This window comes from Ochotona curzoniae, unplaced genomic scaffold, assembly GCF_017591425.1.
Source record: "Ochotona curzoniae isolate NIBS_2020 unplaced genomic scaffold, NIBS_Ocur_1.0 contig_883, whole genome shotgun sequence".
In the NCBI taxonomy this organism is placed as follows: Eukaryota; Metazoa; Chordata; class Mammalia; order Lagomorpha; family Ochotonidae; genus Ochotona; species Ochotona curzoniae.
Genome location: NW_024466599.1, coordinates 400,667 through 424,229, shown reverse-complemented (window position 1 = coordinate 424,229; position 23,563 = coordinate 400,667). Strand labels below are relative to the sequence as shown.

The window sequence follows — 23,563 nt, the reverse complement described above, 5'->3', positions numbered from 1 at the left end:
AGAACTGGAATGTCTCCTGTGACAAACACCACACACTGTCGCCATCACTATCACCACAACACGTCCTACGCCCTGGCAATGGCAGCATCTCCCACATGGGAGATGCACACTGGCCCTGGACAGGCTCTGATTTTCAGGACATGGGTGAGGGAGGTATCTGCAAGGAGGTGAGCATGCAGATATGTGATGGGGCCTGCATGGTGTATGTGCAGAGTGTGTTGGGCTGTGCATTCAGACATGTGTGGTGGGCCCTGTGAAGTATGCATACAGCTGCGCGTGGTGACCTGTGTGGTATGTGTACAGACGTGTGATAGGCCCGCCCACGTCCCACATGCAGCCACCGGAATCACAGGAATGCGGGGTTCTGCAGCCCATGGCCAGGGCCGCTCCTCTCCGGCTGCTGGGGGCTGCTGGCATCCTGTAGCCTACAGAGGCACGTGCCTGTGGATTTACACTTTCCATATTAGACTGACTTCTCTCTGAACTGCACTCCTGAGATTAGGGGTCTGGGAGTGGCATGGGTTCTCACAGGACCCAGGTGAGAGTGGACAGGCATGGAGCCACTTACCACCTGTAGATCACCGTCCACGTGAGACCTGCCATGCCACCAATGAGCAGGGCGCCTAGCGCGATGGAGACCCAGGATGCCCGTGGGAGCCTGCCGGAGTCTGGGTACAGGATGGGCCAGGTAAGTGGGCTGGCAGGTAGGCAGTGTCTGTCCTCCCACCTAGCCAGCCCCACAGCACAGCCTGTTGGGGGGGTTCCTGTGTGCCTGGAGAAGCTATGCCAAGAGCCCAGACCCCCAACAGGCCAGGAGCCAAGTGTCCCCGGGGGTGGGCAGAGGCAGCCCACTTCCCCTCCATGGAGTAGAGACCCAGTCACTGCAGGACAGATGGGTGCTGCCCTGAATTCATGGGGCTGGGACAGAGAGAGGTGCTCAGACCTGAATGTTGATCCACTCATGGGAATTTTGACTTTGTGTAACCCGGGCTGAGCTGTGCACCTGCATACATCTTGGGGCAATCGAGACCCATCTTCCCGCTCCACAGAGCCATGCCCCCAACTCACCCACACAGGTCCTGCCATCCTCGCCCAGCTCATAGGGGTCAGCGCAGATGCAGCGGAAGCCTCCCTTTGTGTTGAGGCACCGAGCTGGACCATGGCAAAGCGCACGTGTTGGGTCCACGCACTCATCCACATCTGCACAGATGACGCTGGTCAGTGAGCCAGCTCTGCCTGTGCCCTGGCAGCCTCAGCCCTGCCACTGGGTTTGTGGTGACATGTGGCCACCATCCTGCCACCCTCTCAGCTGCAGGACCCAGCTCAGGTGGTCACCATGTGCACCTCAGGGTTGAACAGCAATTCCTGACCTCAGGGCCTGCCCTGTGTCCACCTTGGTCCCGGTGAACCCTGTGGAACTCACAGCCACGGTCAGGGCAAGCAGCTGGGGAAGCTGTGTGTAGATGTGTGGGCACCTCCTGGGCACAGAGTCTCACAGGGCAGAGGCATGGTGGGAGAAGGATGGGGTGACACTGCAGACAAGCCTGTGTGATCCAGGCTGCCACGGGAACCTAGGCCCTATCCTCCACCCTTCAGGCAATAGTTAGTGTGCAGGCTTGGAGACAGGGCCCTAACCGACCTCCAGGCCTCCCAAACCTGCTGCTCAGGGGAGCCGCTGCCCCTCTGTGCGTGATGGAGGTGGGCAGTAGACCCGCACCTGTGGGTCCCCGGCTAGCCCCTGGCCCCGTGTCAGGGTGTGGTAGTGTGACCTCTGGAGCCAACCTGGGAGCTGAAGATGCCTGACAGCATTCTTGTGAGACTTGAAAGGAGGGCACCCCCTCCACCTCTCACTGCTGACGTGACTGGCACTTGTACACTTTCGTGTGTCCTGGTTGTGTGTGCCCTGCTCTGGGGTGAACCATGGCTCGTGTCGCTGTGCCGCCCTCACGCACTGCATCACAGCACATGGTGCTAACCCACCAACAGCCCCAGGCCACACACAGCTTGCAGATGCACACTCACAGCCCATGAGTGAGACCAGACCTTGTCCTTGTCTTGAGGGTCCCCAGGGGCTCTTGGAAGCACTGCAGGTCCACAGGCCAGGCAGGTGCCTGAATTTGTGCTCCAGGTCTGGCCTCTCTGCAGCTTAGCCCTCCTCTCTATGACAGCCTGAGAAGATGAGGTCCCTGAGCCTCAGGGTGCACAGGTCACAGCACCACAATCCACAGTTGAACCCTGGGCCTCAGCACCTCCCCTGAGGGTGTGTTCAAAGACCGGATTACCCACTGCCTGCCCACTGCCACTGCGCACCAGACGCTAGACCTAGACCCCTGGATATGCTCAGCTTTTGGCTGGACCCTGTCTTCCCTCATCTTGTTCTGCTCCTTTAGGTCAGTGGTGTAGAGCAGGCCAGGGGCCACTGGAGGGCAGTACCTCGCTGCATGGCTGCCCCAGAACCTGGGACCTGACACCTGTGGCCCAGACACCTGGGGTGACTCTTACCCAACACCATCACGGGGAGAAGCAAGCAGACATGAATAGTGGCTATAGGCACAGTGGCTGTGGGTAGCTCCTGGACACCTGGATGTGAGCAGGGTGGCAAGCTGACAACAACATGGGCCGCAGGTGGCAGGGGTCTCACAGCGTGGGCACCAATGGAGGAGTTGGTTCCACAGGACCTGGTGACTGCCTCCTCTCTTCCATCTGTCCACAGGCCTCTCCCTGGGCACTACTGGGTGCTGTAGCTGCTCGGCTGATGGAATTCTGGCTCCATGGCCATTTGAGGGTCAACCTGGTCACTGGCAGAGGAGCCCTTTCCTGTGTGCCCGGTGGCTCTGAACACAGGTAAACCCACAGGTATGTCCAGACATGACCCACAGAAGCACCTTCAGAAGCACCCACAGGCAAATACACAGGAGCACCCACAGAAACTCCCACAGGAGCACCCACAGGAGCATCACAGGGGCACCCACAGGAGCATCACAGGGGCACCCACAGGAGCACCACAGGAGCACCCATAGGAGCACCCACAGGAACACCACAGGAGCACTCACAGGAGCACCCACAGGGGCACTCACAGGAGCATCACAGGAGCACCCACAGAAACTTCCACGGGAGCACTCACAGGGGCACCCACAGGAGCACCACAGGAGCACCCACAGGAGCACCACAGGAGCACCCACAGAAACTTCTACAGGAGCACTCACAGGAGCACCCACAGGAGCACCTACAGGAGCACCACAGGAGCACCCACAGAAACTTCTACAGGAGCACCCACAGGAGCACCTACAAGAGCACCACAGGAGCACCCACAGGAGCACCCATAGGAGCACCTACAGGAGCACCCACAGGAGCACCACAGGAACACCCATGGGAGCACCCACAGAAGCTCTCACAGGAGCACCCACAGGAGCACCCGCAGGAGCACCACAGGAGCACCCACAGGAGCACCCACAGGAGCACTCACAGAAGCACCCACAGCACAGGAGCACCCACAGGGGCACTCACAGGCATAACAACAGAAGCACCCACAGGAGCACGCACAGGAGCACCCACAGGAGGAGCACTCACAGAGGAGCCCACAGATGTTCCAATCACGCCATCTGTTGGTATGTTTCTTGCTCTCCCCCTGCCCACCCTCCCAGTTTGGGCTCATCTCCAGATGGCTCCTGCTGAAGGACTGACCTTTGCAAACGGGGGGCTGGGAGTTCCACCCCTGTGGGGTGCAGGTGACTTGCTCTGGCCCCTGCAGCTCATATCCGTGACGGCAGGAGAACACCAGTGTGCGCCTCCCCGACTCCTCACACAGCACAAAGTCCCCGCCGTCCACCGGGCTTGGGAGGCCACACCTGTCATCTGTGTGAGGTAGGGGATTCAGGATGGCTCCCAGGCCTGGGATGCAGCCACCTCAAGGGTGGTTCAAGTCCTGGCTGCTCCACTTCCTATCCAGCTCCCTGCTCAAGTTCTGGGAAGACAGCTGCTGATAGCCCACGTGCTTGGGCTAGTGTAACCCTATACGAGAAAGCGGAAGCTCCTGGCTCCACCCTGGCCCACACCTGGCCATTGTGGCCATCTGGGGAGTGAACCAGCTGATAGAACCCCCGCTCTAACTCTCTAGCTCTGCCTCTCAAATAAACAAACATCTTTTAAAACTAAGTTTGTGACCTGCTTGCTGCTTTCAACCAGGGCCTAGAGGGTTGTGCGGGGGCCCCATGGAGCCAGCACAGCATCTGCTGTGGAGACTAGGCCTCTGGACAAGGGAGCTGCACCCCAATGGCTCCTGAGACCCTTCTCTGTGGCACAGGACAGCATGCCTTGGCATGGTTCTGGCAGGGTGTCTGCTGCTGGGCCATGCCCAGGCTGTGAACTTGCCCCTCCCAGCCTGCAATCAGCTTCCTCCAGAGCCTGAGCAGAGGTCCTGGGGAGACACCCCTGCAGGCCCCGGGAAGTGGCGCAGACAGGGCTTCCTCACGGTCACCTGCAGGAAAGGTCTCGCGCCAGGCATCCAGGCTCAAACCCGGGATGTCCTTGCAGGATTTGAAGTCTCGGGGGAACTGTCCACCTCGGAAGGCATCAGCTGGCACCCAGGTCAGGCCGGTATTGTCACAGACCACACGGGACAGGGAGTGCTTCTGTAGCTCCTGTCGCTGGGCCTCGGTGAACACCGGATCGTGCTCCCACCAGAACCTACCAGGGAGGGGACCCAGGGTGAGCTGGGCTAAGCCCACTGGCCCATCACATACCCAGTCACATGGCAGGTCCTGCCGAGGGTTGGGAGGCCAGACATGGGGCAGGGCAGGGGCAGGGGGCTGAGGGTGAGGGGAGAGAAGAGGGAGAAAAGGACAGAAGGGGAGAGAGGAGGAGGGAGAGGAGAGCGAGAAGACAGTGAGAGCAGTGGAAGGACCCCACCAGGGCACTGAGCAGCAACTGGGCAAGGTCCACGTGATGACTCCTGCCTGGGATGCCACATACTCCCCACCCCGTACACTCCCTCTAGTGCTGGCCCAGTGCACTCCCTCTGGTCCCTGCCCCTCATGCTGCCTCTGCTGTCCACCCCACTCACTGTGGAGGTAGCCTAGGCTGAAAGCGCTGCATGGGGCCGCACCTGTCGCCGTCCCGAAGGGCCCTCATCTGCCGACCGATGATGCAGGCAAAGAGGGGCCCTGTGCGTGCCCCAGGCAGTGGCGCCTCGGCCAGGCCACCCAGCCACACGTCGATGTTGTCGGGGTGCCCGTACAACTCCACCAGCTTTTGGGCCGTGCGCGTGTCTGCAAGGACCTCGCTCAGGTGGGCCAGGGTCTCCAGGCGCTGCAGGCCGCAGAATTCCCTCCACGCGTTGTAACCTGGGGCGGGCATGGGTGAACAGTCCGAGGCGCAGCTCTGCCTCTGGGCTGGTGGTGGCCTCCCCACCACCCCCAAGCTCAGCATTCTGGAATGTTCCAACAGGGAAGTAGGCTCACAGTGGGAGGTCTGCACACAGGAGCCAGGAGCAGGCCTCAGTGGTCAGCCCAGGATCTCACTTTCTCCCAACCCTGCTCAGCCTCACTCCTGCAGACACACACACACACACACACACACAACACACAACACACACACACACCCTGGCAAGCAGACCTGGCAGCCCGTGGTCCCGACCCCTCTGCAGGTTCAGCGATGCCAGATCCAGGGTGCCTGAGTTGGACAGCACGAAGAGCCGCTCCGTCAGCTCCTCGTTCATCAGCTGCCCGTGCACCTGCAACTTGGCTGGTCTTGCGAGGAGGCCTCTGACCAGTGGGTCCACTCCCCCTGGAAGACACCGCGGGGTCCCCAGACTGGCCTCCAAGTGCGAGCGCAGAGACTGGCTTCTCTGTCACTGTGCATGGCGGCACTTGGCAGAACGCTCTGAGCTCCATTTGCACGCAGCCTCGGGGTGCCCCCAGCCACTGAGGACCAGCTCGGGCCATGTGGGGCAGATCCCATTTCCTCACAGCACGTAGGGCCCACGCAGCATGAGCCCTGTGCAGGAGCCGTGTGTGGGATCCAGTGCCATGGCTTCCAGACTGACAGGAGGGGCCTGGGAGAAGAGCTGACAGAGTGGCCAAGGGAGCTTGCCCATGGCGAGGCTCCCACGGAACGGCTCCCTTCCTGAGGTGGCCAATGTGGTCCATGTTGCTGGCCAAAGCCACAGCCGGAGCCAGGCACATTCTGGTAAAGAACTGATAGTGTCAACTACAGCAGGGCTTAAGGTCGGGTTTCTGTGCCTGGTTCTGCGACACCATGGCTGGAGTCAACCACACCTGCCCCATTCACTTGTGAGCGGGAGGACCTCCCAGCAAGAAAGCAGGCATTTCTGGACAGCTCAGGCTGACTGACAGGCACCCTGCTGGGGTGGGCATCATGCCCGAGGGTCATGTGGGGTCTTGCCTGGACAATCATGGGTGGGACTGTGGGTTCAGGGAGTCTGGCAGGTTGGAGTTGAGTGACACTGTAGCCACTCAGTGGCCTAAGCAACAGCCAAACCACTCAGTGGTCTAAACAACAGCTGAGCTATTTTTCCGGACTGGCAGACCAGGGCTCCCTGCTGCTGGACACTGGGCAGCAGGCTCGGCTGCCAGCTGGGACAAGGCCGTGACTCCAGGCACACAGACCTTCCCTGATGAGACGCCAGGGGCTGAAGAACACGTCACGAAGCTGCAGCAGGGGGCGGTCAGGCAACTCCTGGAAGCGGGTGTCCAGCCGCCGCACCCAAGGCAGCACTGTAGCGTGGCCGAAGCGGAAGGCGGCCGTGGAGAAGACATTGGACACTGTAGGGTTCACGGTGGGGTCGTAGCCGGTGTATGGACCCACATACTGCTGGAAGGCCTGGGGGCCCAGGATCTGGGGTACGTAATCCCGTAGTGTGATGATCTGCAAGGAGAGGAAGTGGGTGAGCTGCGGGGTGGGCACAAAGCCCAGGTACAGGGTGGGGAGCCAGACAGCGCAACAGGAGGAGGAACACCAACAGGAAGAAGAGCTTCCTGGTGTCCCTGACAGCCACCCCGGGGCCGGGGTCATTGCTGCCCTGGGGAGCCCCAAGGGCTTTGGCCCCTGCTTGTTGCAGCTGCCCCCAGACACTCCCCAGGCAGGTGGTCACACAGGCCCTGCAGTCCTGCACTGGCCACTCCCCACATCACGAGCCAGCTTCTTCCTCTCCCAACCCATGCCGTATGTCCCCCTGACCTTAGTCAGATCCCTCCTGGCATCCAGGATCCAGAACTGAGAGGACCCTGCCCCGTGAGTGGCCATGTGGCCATTCAATAGTGCTCTGCTTTTATGTGAAAAAGCCTCTTCTGGGTGAGAAGAGAGGATATTCCTGGTTTGATCCAGGGCTAACATGTTAGGGGTAACCTTGATCAGAAGTAACTGTCAGTAGCCCATTTCGCTCTCTGCACTGTTCTACACATTGGTTAGGGGAACCCCACCCCCACGGTTCAAGGCCAGTGGTGTGTGTCAGGCAGGGGGGTCGGGAAGGGGCCAAGGCCGTGAGCTCCACCCCAAACCATCACCCTGGAGCCAATTCCAGCTGATTTTGGCTGATTTCTGGCCAAGCCCAGGTGTATCCATTGCTCACCCTGCAGCAGAGCCTTGCTCCCCATCAGGCTGCAGACGCCACAACACCCTCCTGGAGACCGCCACATCCTGCATCCCCTGCATCCCCCTCCGTGCTCCAACCTGCCTGCTCTCCCTCCTGCTGTCAGGCCCCCGCCATGTGAGGCAGGGGCAGCTCTGCAGGAGGCTGCCCGAGTTGCCATCAGCTAGGGGGTGGTCTCTGCTCCCCTGTTCTCCTTTGTCCTGAGTGTGATCTTGTAGGCGTGAGCACAGGAGTCTGGCCTGAGGCCAGCTGGGGTCTCTCCCACTACAATGAGGGGTCCCCTGTCTCCATACCAAGATGACAAACTAAAGACTGTGTGGCCTGCCCAACCGCTGCAGATGAAGACCCCCATCTGTGATCTACGCTCCCAGATCTCTGGTGGGCCACGAGTGTCCCATCTTTCACAGTCTCAGCTCCTCTTAGGAACATCAGCCACATTCTGTGCCAAGACTAAAGGTCTGTTCCCATGGAGCCCCATCCACGTGGGGCAGGAACACAGACCAGCTGATGATCTGTCGGGCTTGTGACGCCACTGGCCCCGTCTGAGCTGCTCGCCCATGCTCAGCTCGTCCACTCCATGCTGGGTGTCAGATGGTGACTGTGCAGCCAGGGAAAGCAGCCCAGGCTCCAGGATTCAGAGTGGACAGAGCACAGCCTGCCGCCCATGGCAACAATTCTGACTGCACCCACCAAGTCGGCTACTGGCTTGTTCTCAACCCCATGTTCACTGTCGCTCTAGGTTCAGACTCTGTGTAGGCACTCCCCACTTTCATTTCTCACTCTAGCACCTTACACATGTGTGTGCACACACATACATGCTCATGTGTACATGTCTCACCGGTCCCAGCAGGTGTGGGACATCTACACATTAGGCAGACTGGCTCCCTGCAGCTGCCCAACCTGTCCCCTTACACATGTGTGTACACACACACACCTCACCGGTCCTGGCAGGTGTGGGACACCTCCACATTCGCCAGACTGGCTCCCTGCAGCTGCCCAACCTGTCTGCTCACCGCCCAGCAGCTTAGGGATTACTGCCTGGGTGGTGGGGGCTTCCAGGTGGGTGCCTGGACTTGCACCGCATGTGCCTAGACAAGACTCACCTCCCTTCTTTGGAAGAAGGGTTGCATCTGTTAGGACATGGGACAAAACCAAGTGTCCAGGCAGGATGTGGGGCAAGGGACACACATGGCTGGAATTACTGATGCAAGCCACATGCTCACCTTCCCCAAGCATCTACCAACACTCGCCAAGTGTTGTCCTCATACCGCATAAGCACGTGTACCAACTGTCTCTAGACTGTTGGAGTCCATATGAAAGAGGAAGCAGGAATTAAAATGACCACTTTGGGTCACAGGCTCCTGGGGGGTCTGGGATCTGGGTGGGGTCCGCAGTGTGAAGAGGAGGGGCTGGGAAGGCACCATCTGTTCTGAAGCGAACCCTAGCAGACCTTGCCCGCACTTGTGGGGATACCCGGGACTGCCCAGATGACAGGACACACAAAGCCTCCTCCTGCTGGGGAATGCCGTGGTGACTTGGCTGGTAAGTGGTGTGGGGTGATTACAATTCCGGATTCCTCCAAACGGGGCGACTCTGAATTCCTTCGGAGTGCCCAAGGCCTTGCCTACATCGGGTTAGGGGTATCACAGCCCATCCACCCGCACACCTGATGCAGGGCTCCCACCACCTTGCGCGCCTCCTGGTATGCAGTATCCGCGCTCCAATGGGGGTTGAGGGCCTTCAGCTTGACGGCCAGGCGGTTGTGCTCTCGCAACCACAGCGTGTGCACAGCCGTCAGCGAGGGGACCTCGCTGGCTCTCCCATCCCCAGCCAGGAAGCAGGGGGCGCGGGCCTCTGCTGGGGTGCCGGGCCCTGGCGCGCAGGCAGCGGGCACGCGCGGTGCAAAGGGCAGGAAGGCGCGGCCGGCATCCGAGTGGTGCGCGTTGATGCGCAGCAGCCCCTCGGCGCTGGTCCAGTTGCGCAGCAGCGTCTCAGAGGCAGGCGAGCTGCCATACACCGTGGACGCGTCGAGGAACGAGGTCAGCCCGTTCATCTGCTGCCGCGGGTTGGCCTGGGACAGGTTGCTGAAGAGTGCGCCCTGGTCACCGGTGCCGCAGGCTGGAGAGGAGCGGTAGAAGGGCAGGCACGCGGCGGATGAGGCATTCCCGGGGAGCTGTGGGTCAGAGGATCAGAGAGGGCACCCATTTGCAGCCTTAGGCAGAGACGACCCCAACTCTTGTGCTGTTCCTAGCTCAGGCTTTCCCTGTGGGGCCAGCCTGGACCGTTGGAGGAGCGCATGTCTGCAGATTCATCAGCATGCCGCTCTGGCTGCTGACCATCTCAGCGCAGTTATCTGGGAAGGTGGGAAATCACAGGGCTTTGCTGGCATCAGCACTGAGTGCGCAGACTGCCAGAGGGACAGGGCTGCGGGGTCTGGCCCCAGCTCCACTGTGCCCGGCAACTGTGGCTAGGGCCACGTGAGAGCCGGCACCCTCCCAGCACCGTCACATAGCACAGCTCTGTGGATGCCCCAGTCAGCTGGTCCAGGTTTGGGTCTTCTGACTCAAGGCTCCTCACAGGTCCTCCCAGTGAGACTATCCAAGCCTGCTGAGGTCTTGGCCACACCTTCAGGTGGGCGGCACCAGCACTGCCCACCCATTTCCTAACTAGTTAAGAGACCACCCATGGGGAACATCTTACCTGTAGGTTCCCCGCCCAACAAGGAGGGGTCAGGGATCTTTAAAATCCCAAGAGCCTCTCTCAAATCTTTGGTGTCTCTCCCTCCCCGGAGGTGCTTCCCCTTCCCTCTCCCTTCCCTGCTCACCTGGTCCCTTCACAAATAAAGCTTTTCTGTCTGCAACAGATTCCCAGCTTTTTATTTCTAATACTAAGCTGAGGAAAGAACCCACCGTGCTTTTCTGGTAACACCCAGTTTCTGGTCTGAGGCCAGAAGGTCAGGGCTGCGGGCAAGCCCCAGAGGACTGTCCATACTGAGGCTCTGGAACTCGACCCAGCCATATGATGGTTTCTGCTCTTTAGCATAGCCTGCTTACTTCCTCTCTGACCTGAATGCCCTGGCTCACATAGCTGGGGTGCCCGCTGCCAGCTTCTGCTTTATTATGGCTGCCAGACTTGGGGCTGCTGACTGGCCCTCATGTGCAAATGCTTTTGTCCTGACAGCCAGCTGTGGCTCAGCTCCTAAAGGGCGCAGTGGACACCCTGGGGACAGAACCTGGGCTTCCCACCTGCACTCGGCCTCAATACCCTCCCCATCTGTGTGTGGCTGGTCAGTCAGGCAGGTCTCCTGCATGGGTGGCAGGAACGTCCCTCTGCCTTCCAGGATGGAGACACAGGAAGCTGGACTCAAGTGCAGGGGCCGGGGCTCAGAACAGACGCTCTGACACAGCATGCAGGCAGCCGGTGCCTGCTCCATACCCTATGTGATCTAAAAACTGATTTCATTGCTACTTTGCTCTGAATACAAAACTAAAGCTCCGCCACAGACATTTTGAAAAACCAGGGGAATGTCTTACTGATGGAGCAAGAGCCCAAGCCTCAAATCTGCTTGGAATTCCTTGCCCACATGACCAAGGAATTATTAGGTGAGGAATCGAGTCTCCTTTTAGACAACAAAAGCCACGTACAGCTAAAGTGCCCAAACAAACCTGAACCCAGGACTGCATAAGGTCCCCAGGAGCAGGGTGGAGTTAGAGCCACCATCTGTAGGCTCCAAGGGTTTGCAGCAGTTCAGGCTCTGAGCCACCTAGGTGAGGATGGGTCCTGTCTGCCTGTCTGCCCCAACAGTTCCTGCCTTGGCTAGGAGTCCCCTTCCTCCAGGCTCTTCTCTCCGTATGCCGCATCCTGGGAATGTTCTGTTCAGGGCCTTGACAGATGCACTGGGACATGAGATGGAGACAGCATATATCCAGTACATGCACATACACGTTGTATGTGTATGTATGCATGTGTGAGATGGACGTGAGATGGAGAACACACATCCAGTACGTGCACACATGTACCTATGTGCGAGATGCACACAGGTGAATTAATCAGGTGACTTTCTTGGGGTGCCCAGGAAAGTCACAATGGTTGCTACCGCTGGGAGCAGGACCCAAGGAGGAGATGCTGATCTTTTGTCTATCTTTCCTGTGTGACCACTTAGCAGGCAACCGGAAGCCTGCCCTGTTACCTGGATAGGGAAGCATGGGCTCCAATTCTTGCATGTCAGCTGGCAGTCGATGCCCCCTGAGAAGGCGGCCCTGCTGAGGCTCTGAGGCGTGAAGGCAATGTCGTGACTGATGTACTGTCCCCATGCTGTAAGGAAATCCGAGTGCTGCTTGTCCTCTGTCACTGCCTCATTGGGGGCTTGAATAACTTGTCTTGTCACTTCTCGAACCTGGGGACAATGCTAAAGGTCATCCACACGACTCGTCCACAACTGGGAGACAGTGGTGTCTGGCCCAGGTCAGAACATGGGGTTACCACAGGTCAGGACACAGGGGTTACTGAAGGTCAGGACACAGGGATCACATCCAGGTCGTGACACAGGGGGTCATGTCCAGGTCAAGATACAGGGGTCACGTTCAGGTCAGGATATGGTAGTCACTCCCAGGTCAGGACATAGGAGTCACATCCAGGTCAGGATATGGTGGTCACCCCCAGGTCAGGATGCAGGGGTCACGTTCAGGTCAGGATATGGTGGTCACATCCAGCTTAGGACACAATGGTCACATCCAGCTCAGAACACAGGGTCATATCCAGGTCAGGATGCAGAGGTCATGTCTGGGTCAAGACACAGGACAAATGACCCTTTGGGTCAGCAGGTTGGTCAGATTCAGTGTGAGTTAAACAGACACACTAAGTTCTGGACATGCAGTAGGTACTCCACCTCCACAGACAAGAGTAAGTGAAGCAACGGACACACCTTGACTTCTGCCTGGGGAATTTGTTGTTTCAGTGATCATCAGGGAAGACAGCGTCAGACACCACGGACACTTCCCCTCTGCTCCCCAGAATCAGAACAGGGACTGTGACCTTATAGGACCCTGGGGCTTGAGCAGCAATCTCAGCACCCAGCAGTGCCTGGCGTAGGGACCAAGTCCACAAAGCTCAGCCGCACCCAAGGCCTCACCAGGAAACACACTCAACTTGGCCCCAGGTACCCACCGCAGGCAGTGGAAAGCCGTGGTGTAGGAAGCCGGGGTTCCAACCCCGGGGCTGGCTGAAGCCATCCTCATAGACGGGAGGGAGCCACCGGGCCAGGGCTGTGTTGGAGGCGCCCCACCGGGGATGGGCTCTGTGGAAACAACATGCAAACGCACCTGAAAGGCCGAAAGGCTGGAGTGCAATGCACCAAGTCCCAGCCCAAGACACTGACCCCAAGCAAAGCCAGCCCAAGGCACTGACCCCAAGCAAAGCCCGAGACCCAGCCCAAGGCACTAACCCAAGCAAAGCCCGAGACCCAGCCTCCTGGACTTAAAGGAGGCTGCCTTTGGTCTGTCGGCCACAGACCGGCCTGTCCTAGAGAACTTTCCTTCAAAGCTTCTGAGTTGTAGACTGAAGACGAATAACTGAGACCACAGCGCCTGTGTGTCCATGGAATTGACAGGTGCTTCTTCCAGGCCAAGCAGGGCTCCTCCCCCCGAAGGAAGTGCAAAGTCACTCAGATTCACCAGGGCCTGCACAGCACCAGCCCCAGGCAACAGCAGACATGCGCACAGCTGTAGGGTCTGGCCGCTCAGGGGCTCCATCTCATTTCCAGCAAGTGCCACCCACCCTGCGAGGTGGCTGGGGCCTGGAAGTTCATCTGCAGCCAGAGCTCCTCTTCAGGTGGTCCATTGGTCTCAATTCTCCCGAGAGGAGCTCTTGGGAGGGAAAGGGCCGATTCTGGCTGCAGTTGGGGGTTCGCGGTGCCTAACCAGCAACCTGGCTATTCCAGCAACTGGTGAGACTGGTGAGGGCAGGAAGCAGAGAGGGAGCAGGCTGGACATGCCTTAGACAGCACACCCTCCTGGGAGCCCTGCCTGCCAACAGTGAAATAAGTCCCCAAGGAAAAGCAAGCACTGGACATGTTTTAGAGTCAGGTGGAGGGTTGGAGACAGTGGCCATGGTCAGTAGGTCAGATCTAACTCTGACCCTCAATGAATCTCAAGGAGCAGAGTGCCACGTGTTCCTTGTGGCTGGAAAAAAAAAGATCACCTGCACCAGCAATGATGTGAGGGCTGAGTGAGTGGAGCAGGGTGAGTCAAAAGCAAAATACAGCTTCTAAGTTAAAAAAAAAGGATGCAATGCCTGCCTCCACTACTTAAGTACAAGCAGGTACAGAAGAGTACAGTGAACATGTCAACAGGAGCCACAGCCGAACCTCTACAATGCACTGTGAGTTCCTTAGCTCAAGCTTCAACCTGCACTGTGCAAATCCACACTGTGCTTACAGTCCAGCAACCCCCAACACTGTCGTGGGGGCTGGGCTTGGGGTGACCTGCTGGGGATTTCACCATCATGGAAACTAGAAGCCAAGCCAACCGGGCTGGGCAGGGCATTTGGGGCCCCAGCAGGAAGACAGTGCCCATGGAGGTTGCGTGCCTTCCAGGAGGACAGGCGGGACCCAAAGGAAGCCATAGTAGCAGCTGAGGCCAGGGTGGGAGCACAGATGGGGACTCAGGTGCCAAGAATCCTTAAGAGCACTGGTCCTAGCCAGGGTACAGCTTGAGTCAGCTCAGGGGTCATGGGGGGCCAAGGTAGGAGTGGGCAAGTGCTCCGGCCCAGCACACTGAGGCCAGCTGAGGGATGGCCACCAGGTGGTGGGGAGCAGTGGATGCTCACCTGCAGGGTGGGGCATCCACTAGAGGGTTCCACATCTGGTGATGTTCCTTAGCAGCCCACAGGTGGGAGTCCCATGGGTCTGGCAGCTGAGAGGCTGTTGTGGCCTTGGGTAAGGGGCCCTGTGGCTCTGTCTCACTGATACCAGCATGGACTGAGGTAGACTTCCGAGGGATGCAGAGGGGACCCTAGTGCCGGAGGCCAGTCTCCATCAACCCATTGGACATGCACAGCATTGACAGCTGCTGAGATACCCCCGGGGCGTAGGTGGTCAGGAGGGGTTGTGAGCTCCAGCGGGAATGGGATGCACTCACAACAGTCCCCAGGATCCCTTTCAGGCAGCAACCACACCTGTTCAAATCTAGCCCTGTGAGGCACTGGGGAAGGCTGGCAGCCATACCTGTTGTTGCAGGCGCCAGTGATGAGCCTGTATTTGTTCACCAGGCAGGTGTCTGGGCATCTGGGTGGCAGCATATGAGCGAGGCAGCCAGATATGTTGGCGATCATGCTCAGCACCTCCTCTGACAAGATGTCTGAGGACCAAGAAAGGAGCCATGTGGGCTCTGGGCCCTAGTGCCCACGAGGCCGCTGATTTCCATGGCAGCCTCCCACCTGCCAGGGCCTGCACTGCCTAGAAAGTCACCTTCTCCCCCTGCCCATGCTCTCCTACAGGCTCCTGAGCTCTGTGCTCACTAAGGCTGAGTTAGAAAACCACGTGTTTCAGGAGGGGAATGTAGTGCCTATGGCCCCAGAAGGAGGGTCAGCAGGAACCTCCTTAGCAGAGTCTCCTCAGAGCAGCAAGACCAGGACTCAGGCTTCTGGAGGCAGGGCGTGTGTCGTGTTTGCATAGCCACAACTCAGCCACGCCGAGCACACATCCCATCACAATGACCCACAGTGACCCACAGCTCAGCCACATGGACCACAGATCCTGTCACGGTAGCCTACAGCTCAGCCACATGGAGTACAGATCCTGTCACAGTGACCCACAGCTCAGCCATGTGGAGCACAGATCCTGTCACAGTGACCCACAGCTAAGCCACGTGGAGCATAGATTCCATCATGGTGGCCCACAGCTCAGCCACGTGGAGCACACATCCTGTCACAGTGACCCACAGCTCAGCCACGTGGAGCACAGATCCTGTCACGGTGGCTCACAGCTCAGCCATGTGGAGCACAGATCCTGTCATGGTGGCTCACAGCTCAGCCATGTGGAGCACAGATCCTGTCCCAGTGACCCACAGCTCAGCCGCATAGAGCATGGATCCTACCACTGTGGTAACCTGGCTGGAGCCTCAGGCTGATGAGTGAGGTAAGGAGGTAGAGAGAAACACGTCAACCGTTCTCATGGTAGGCATGCTCAGAATGCCAAGCAGAGCAGAAGAGAGGGGTGGGGGCCTACTAGGGCCCAGCACAGCTGGACAGGTGGCATGTGTCCAGTGGGGATCTACCCCAGAACAGAAAGACAGGCCAAAAGTTCCTGGCATAGCACTTACTGTTCCAGGAGAGAACAAAATGACTTTTATGTTATCATACATCATGCTGTCTATGGATTATACTGGATCCCATACTTATGCAAATCTCATGTTCAATTTCAAAACATGAAAACTATGTAAGAAACACTCCCCCCCGCCAGCATCTCTGCTCCCACCCCAGCAAGGCCACAGATCCAGCTGTTGGCGGGGCACCCCGGTGCTCACCTGTTGGGTGCTGGGACTGGCGAGCTTCCCTTCTCACCGCATGCAGCGAAGCTTCCATGATCTCAGCTGCTCGGGAAATGGCTGTGCTGGTTGGCTCCGGGAGTTTGGAAAGGGACAGGAGCTGAGCCGGAGATGTGACGTCCCTTTTCTTGAGGTTTCTGTGGCACAGACACACTCGTTAGTGGCTGCTTTACGATATAATTACGAGTTAATTAATCTCCCCTAGGGAATGCTCACCAAGCAATAGTGGGCACTGCATGGGAACAAGAATGCAAACCCGGGTGAGGGTGCAGGTGGCTGAGGGCAGCAGAGCTGCAGGACTGGCAGGGAACCACCCACCTGCTGGTGAGAGCTCCACCCAGAAAACTCTTCCACTGCCGTGGCTTTGGAGGAGACTCCCAATTGGCCCTTTCCAGTCATTTGCTGGCCAATGGATTCTTTATACTTTTTTTCCATTAACAATTATCCAAACACAGACATCCGCTGAGTGAAAGTAACAGACATGAATCCAAAACCCATCTCAGCAAGGGACTTCTACCAACAGAAGAACATTCAAATATGACCCTGCTTGACGGAAGTTGGTAGGATCCCACCTCCCAGAAACTCACCTGGGAGGCCCCGCGGGAACAAGCCTTGGTCGGAGTGTGTCGGAAGTGAGCTGCTCCCTGCTCCCACATATACCCAGTGCCTGAGTTCCTGATTCTGTGATCAGGCCCCTTGTCCGGGTGCCTGCCGGGCCACAGAGACATAGTGACTGCCCAGGCATGGCCACCCCTCCTCTCAGAGCTGCTGGCCAGCAGTGCACCCTGATAGGAGTGCCCATGGCTGCTCTCAGGATTCGCTCTCACCCCCTTCCTCCCTGTGGGTTCAAGGAACCCCAGTGTGGAAGGAATGCAGATAACTTAGCTTCAACATTCTTACCAGTCCTCAGCAATATCTCAACAATGGCTCCCTGGAGAAACACTGCCCGCAAGTTCCTCCCACTCCTACATCGTGTGGACACCATGTGCACATGTGGCCGCGCACGCACATGAACCACCACGCACGTACACGCACATGCTTCTCCCGTTTGTGTCTAGGTGTCACAACTGCCAGCACAGCTCTGAGTCATCATTTAAGTTCTCCCTGGGTTGGACCTGAAGGCGGTGTCCAACAGCATGGGGCAGTCGCACCACTTTCCTAGCCTCACATCAACCCTTCTCTCAGGCTGCTTGTTCCATCCCCAAGCGCTCGGAGCCTCTGCGAAGCTCCTGCAGGTGTGAGGTGGCAGATCTGACGAAGCAGCCTCCTGACCACACCTGTGGGAGGGTCCACGTCTCATCCTCACCTTCACCTGCGCTTAGGGATGGGGGCTCAGCTGCCAGGACTGAGCGAACAGCTCTGTCTGCAGGTGCCCCAGGAAGGGCAATCCGAAAGGCAGCGATCATGTGCAGCTGTGCCACTGCAAGTGTGCACAACATGCACATCTGTACATTAACACGCATTCTTAGAGTGGAGACACACATGTGGAACGTTCTCATTCCATATGTGCATGTCTGGACATTAACATGCAGTCTCATAGAGTGTGTACAAACGTGGAAGGTTATTGCTCTATATCTACACATGCACCTCTACATGCTGTTCCCTCACACGTGTGTTAGCAGGCACAGGAAGCCCTGCTGTGCACCTGACATTCGTCCCCACCCCCAGCCCACTCATGACAGGTTCAGACACGCTAACACATGGTTCAACTCACAGGAAATGTATCTCCTCTTTTCCCCCTTTGGACCAAGATTTTAAAACATAAGTGCAGATGTACCAGCAGCCAATAAGGTCAAGGACATGTTTTGGCTGGCACCGACTGGCCGCTGCTTTAGGGTTCTCTGTGGCTTGAGAGCCTGTGTAACTGCAATCAACGTGTCACACTGCACACTGCTGGTATTCATTCTCCAAAAATCTAAAACAAGTTCACATTATCCTTAACAATGGAGTCTGCTACACATTGTAATCATGGAGTTGATCAGTCATTTCAAAAAGCACAAAGGATGGATAGATTCCTTCATCCCAGTCTTGACCCTGCCAGGCATGGGGCGGGGACTCAGGTCCTCCCCTGGAGCTGAGCTGGCTCCCGAGGAGGGACCCCTTCACCTGTCAGCACTTTGGCTGCTGTCAGTTTTCAAACTGTGCCATTTGTAATTATTTGGTGAGCCCTGGTGCTTTCCTTTGTCGTTCTAAAGAAAGAATCTAAGATTCACCGCAGCTCTGTCAAGCGCTGACACTTGACATTGGAAAGGCTAGTGTAGACAGAGGGGATGTGGCCCATGTCAGAGGCACCCCTGCATGAACAGGTGGGATGGGGAGGTTTGGGGATGCCTACCGTAGCACAGTCTGCTGCAGGGCGTGGTCCACCATGGACCTGCTTTCCTCCACAACACGGAACACCTCTGCCACGTCCAGCGTCCCTGCAGAGAAGGCACCATCACATTACAGATACGGGGTCACTGTCACAGCCACAGCAGCTGTCAGTCACTGTCACAGCAGCTGTCAGTCACTGTCACAGCAGCTGTCAGTCACTGTCACTGCAGCTGTCAGTCACTGTCACAGCAGCTGTCACTCACCATCACTGAAGCTGTCAGTCACTGTCACTGCAGCTATCAGTCACTGTCACTGCAGCTGTCAGTCACTGTCACAGCAGCTGTCACTCACCATCACTGCAGCTGTCAGTCACCGCCATAGCAGCTGTCAGTTACTGTCAGTCGCCACCACAGCAGCTGTCAGTCACTGCCATAGCAGCTGTCAGTTACTGTCACTGCAGCTGTCAGTCACTGTCACTGCAGCTGTCAGTTACTGTCAGTCACTGTCATAGCAGTGTTGCTCATGATAATCCCAGCCCATTTTCCTGTAGTTGTCTCCACGTGGGGAATGCTTAATAGGCCAAGACTGTGAAGTGCGATGAAGTTGGGATTGCAGCGATGAGAGATGGTGCTGGTCCCCTGGGTTTATGTCCACCACTGCAGTGCCCAGCAACACTTTATCCAGAAACAAACAACCACCAGACAGTCATGTCCACAAAGGCAGAAGGAATCGTCTTGGTATTCCTGGACAAGTCGTGCCAAACACCCTGGGGGACACGCGCAAGCTTGCAGGATTACCTCGCCAGCGGAATGCCTGTGGTCTGGGAGCAGGGCTGGAGGGAAGGGTGGGGCATCTGCCTGTCAAGGTGGTGGGGGCTGAGGGCGACAGGTGCTGAGCTCGTATCACTCACCCCTACAATCACATCTGTCGTTCCCCTCTACCCTGCTCAGAGCCAGCTCCTGGCAAAGGTGTGTCCATTGCAGAAGCACCAGAGTAGGAGTTGGGACGGGGGGGGGGGGCACGCTGTGCAGGTAAAGCTGCCACCTGCGCCACTGGCATCCCTGGTTCTGGCTGCTCCACTTGTGACCCGCCTCCCTGCTCATGTTCCTGAGAAATCAGCAGAGGGTGCTCCAAGTGCTTGGGTCTCTGCACCCATGTGGGAGACCCAGACGAAGCCCCTGGCTTTGGATTGACACAGCTGTGGCTGCTGTGGCCATTTGAAGAGTGAAGCTTAGCAAAGGCTAAGCTCTCTCTCATTCCCCGCCCCGCCCCCCCGCCCCATGCTGCCTTTCAAATAAATAATCTTTTCTTAAAGAAAAAAAATAAAAGCACCGCGAGAGCCTCACAGAGGGAATTAGAGTTGAACCGTTTCCCTTTGGAACAGAAAAACGCTTTTTGGGAGCACAGGGTGTGGGCAGGAATCTGGGACCCCAGCAGCTCTCCTGGGCGTGACCATGTGACACAGGCCCCGGGACCCCAGCAGCCGGGGCAGAGAGGAGCAGCTCCCTGGGCAGCAGAGTGGCCATCAGAGCAGAACAGAGGCCCTGCTCTCCTCTCCCCGGACTCGGCTGTGAGCCGAGCTGCATTGTGAGGCTGCGCCCTGCTCTTCCACACAACCTCAGCACCCTGCTGCCTCCTGGACCTTCCCAGCAGCAGGAACAGCCATATTTATGATCAGGAGGAAATGGAAATTTTCTGTTGAGCAATCATCACAGATTCAGTTCTCCAGGGAAAAGTACATTTCATTCATGTGAACTCAAGGATAGCACACAGATGACCACAAAAGTTTTTGCCCAGGCACGAGGCAGCCTCTGGCCACAGCGCACCTGCTACGTACCCCCAGGGAGCTGTCTCTGTCTCAGAAGGAGTGGGATGATAACGCAGGTGCAGGCCACAGCCAGTGCGAGGGCCAGCGCCGGGAGCCCTCTCATTCTGCCTGTAGGGAACACACAGCGGGCTGGGTTATGAGGCTGGGCAGGTGGAGACGGTTCCTGACATCCGGCCAGTGAGAATCTGCCCACTGCGCCCCTCTCACTGCTGCCTGGACACCCAGCCCCACGAATGAGGGGCCAGAGCCCCATGAGATGGGAGAAGCTATCTGAAAGACCTGGAGCAACCCTTTGCAACCAGATTCCTCCTGTTCAGCAGCTCCAGCTGCCGCAGCATCTCAAGGCAATGCAATTACTAGAGATGATTTCTCCCTCAGCACACCCGCACAGAACAAGTATCTCTGTGCCCCCAAACTTCTCACTGCAGTTTTACTCTGCTCCACTAGGCTCAGCAGGAGTCGATATGGAAAGGCAACAGACGTCCATTCGCAGACCCTGCTCGCCCGCACTGTGCGTGTGCAGAGGCTGCTCTGCTCCCCAGGGTTTGCAGGGAAGGACGGTGCTGGGGATGGTGCCTGGATTGTCTCGATGGTATCTGCCTCAAGGCAGACGAACGGGCACAGATCTAGCACGCACTAGTACCTGTGGGCCACACGCCCTGTCCTCACCTGGACATCTTCAAGACCAAGGGCGGTCACCCTGCCAGCCCCAGCACTGGCCACTGCCGGCCACTTCACAGACACCATGAAATGAAAAATGAAGGGTTTTCAGCCTGACCTTTCCTGGTCTTCTCTGCTGGGAATGCAATTGCTGGCATGGACTCTTGTGAAGTATCATTCTCCTTTGCTTCCCGGGATCCTGCAAGTACCATATAAACCCTTGCCATGCTCCACTGCCCGTTCGAGTCTCTGGGAGGCGTCAATCCCCATGGCCATGGAGTGCTGGCTGGTGCTGCTGTGTCCTGGCTGGTCGGAAGCCAGGTGTAGCACCACTGGGGCCACATGAGGGCCACTCGGCCATGTGTGTTAGAAACAAAGAATAGACCAGTTAGAATGGCTGCTGTGGGACAGTGGTGTTGGAGACCCTGTTGGGGAGAGGCTGAGCCTCCAGTGTGAGCTGGGACCTCCAGAACCCTGTGGCAGCTTAGGGATGGCATTCAGCTATTCTCTGGTCACCAACAGGTGAATCTGTGTGCGGGGGGTGACAGTGCCATCAGGGAGTCCAGAGAGGCCACCAGCTTGATAGATGCCTGAAAGGATGGGCCAGAGAGGGCCCATGTCCAGTTAGTCTTTCAGGCCACTTACTGCTAAGGAACACTGTGTGCCCAGCTGCTGGTACGTGTGCCCAGCTGCTGGTACAGGGGCACAGCACCACCTCTGTAGCAAGTTTCATCCCAGCTCCTTGCTAATCAGAGACTCCAAGCTTCTCCGTGCCTATGAAAGCCTTTGACTGCTCTGAAACCCATCGGTTCTTCCTTCTCTTTCCCTTCCTTCTTTAACACTTACGTAAGTGACTGCTTCCTTTCCCTGGAGAAGTGACACTGAACCCTGAAGCCATACCAGAGGTACCTGCGTGTCCACACATGCGCAGAGAGTGTGGGGAGGCTGCAAGAAAGGGACCAGCTGAAGGTGCTGGCCACAAGCACTTGGAGGTTGAATCTCCTTTCTGGAGTGGGGCCTGGACCCACCCCATAGGACTGGGTCCTCTGTGTGTGGGGGTCCTGCACCCCACCCAGTAGATCTGGTCCCCTGTGTAGGGGGGCCCTATACCTTCCCCATAGGACTGGGTCCTCTGTGTGTGTGTGGGGGGGGCCCTGCACACACCCAGTAGACACCATTCCCTGTCTATGTGGGGATCCTGTACCCTCCCCATAGGGCTGAGTCCTTTGTCTGTTAGGGGGCCATGCACTCTCCTGCAGACAGGGTCCCCTGTCCGGTGTGGAGTCCCTGCATTCTCACCATGGGACTGTGGTCCCCTGTCTGTGTGGGGCCCTATACCCTTCCCATGTGACTGTGACCCCTGTCTGTGTGGGACCCTGTACCCTTCCGTGGGACTGTGAACCCTGTCTGTGTGGGGCCCTGCACCATCACTGTGAGACTGTGACCCCTTGTCTGTGTGGGGCCCTGTACCCTTCCGTGGGACTGTGACCCCTGTCTGTGTGGAGCCCTGTACCCTTCCCTTAGGACTGGGTCCCCTGTGTGTGGGGTCCAAGCACCATCCTGCAGACGGCTCCCCTGTCTGTGTGGGGTCCTGTACCCTTTCGTGGGACTGTGACCCCTGTCTGTGTGGGGCCCTGTACCCTTCCCTTAGGACTGGGTCCCCTGTGTGTGGGGTCCATGCACCGTCCTGCAGATGGCTCCACTGTCTGTGTGGGGCCCTGTACCCTTCCCTTAGGACTGGATTCCCTGTGTGTGGGGTCCATGCACCGTCCTGCAGACGGCTCCCCTGTCTGTGTGGGGCCCTGCACCGTCCCTGTGGGACTGTGACCCTTGTCTTTGTGGGACCCTGTACCCTTCCGTGGGACTGTGATGTGAGCAGCCAACATCGCGGAAGGTGCTTAAATGCTCTGAAGTAGTACAAAGGGTTCTTCACGCTTCGCAGCGCCGCTGAAGGAGGTACAAGCTGCTGACTCCATTCTGACGTCAGAGTCACAGAATGTTCCTCTGGGGAGTCAGGGTCCCCAACCACAGACACACAAGACCTTTTGTGCAGTAGCAATATGGCAGCTATGCACCACCATGATGTCAGCTGAACTATGTGTGTACACAGGGAGGGTGCAGGGACCCACACAGAAAGAGGATGGTGTTAATGATAGGTGATGTGTAGATGATAGAATACACAGATGACAGTTAATAAACTGATGAAGATAGCCAGATGGGTGGGTGGAGAGAAGAGAGGAGGTGGGTGAATAGTGACGCCTGCAATTCAGAGGCCCAACAAGAACATTGTGAGCAGGCTGTGTAGGAAATGAGTAAGAGACATATAAATACAATTAACCTTAAAAGGTTGAAGATCACATTTAAAGGGTAGCAATTTAGAAATAGATTTGATTGAAGGATTAATCTAAAACCAATGCAGTGGCCTCCTAGGTGAGAAGACAGAAGGAGGGACGTGCTTCAGTTTCCAGGAGCAGCCATATCCAAGTCCTTCATGCCAGGCAGCAGAAGTGACAGAGGTTGGCTCCTTACAGCTCTGGGGGTCACAGCCTGAGAACAACACTGGTGAGGTTATTATCCACCTGAAGTCTCCTGAACGGGTGCCATGGCATG

At 57.5% G+C, this 23,563-nt stretch overlaps 1 protein-coding gene across 1 annotated transcript; it reads right to left on the bottom strand.

Moving 5' to 3' along the window:
- Positions 1-346: 346 nt before the first annotated feature.
- Positions 347-18,844, bottom strand: TPO (thyroid peroxidase). Its single transcript, XM_040994050.1, has 15 exons — positions 18,817-18,844; positions 18,488-18,572; positions 16,132-16,289; positions 14,832-14,964; positions 12,776-12,905; positions 11,799-12,005; positions 9,276-9,782; positions 6,627-6,885; positions 5,614-5,784; positions 5,105-5,342; positions 4,478-4,686; positions 3,685-3,855; positions 1,069-1,200; positions 569-668; positions 347-425 (listed from the first exon to the last, which is right to left on the bottom strand). Exons 1-15 carry the CDS (start codon positions 18,842-18,844, stop codon positions 347-349), a joined length of 2,607 nt encoding a protein of 868 aa, XP_040849984.1.
- Positions 18,845-23,563: the final 4,719 nt, after the last annotated feature.

What these genes read in the sequence shown, in the direction of transcription:
- TPO (XM_040994050.1), bottom strand. Translation starts at nt 18,844, where the DNA reads ATGGCGGTGACTGACAGCTGCAGTGATG. An exon ending in TGGTGGGAGCCCTGCATCAG is followed by an intron (nt 6,886 to 9,275) that starts GTGTGCGGGTGG and finishes CTCTCCTTGCAG; the next exon opens with ATCATCACACTACGGGATTA. An exon ending in CTGGCGTCTCATCAGGGAAG is followed by an intron (nt 5,785 to 6,626) that starts GTCTGTGTGCCT and finishes GGTGTCTTCCAG; the next exon opens with GGGGAGTGGACCCACTGGTC.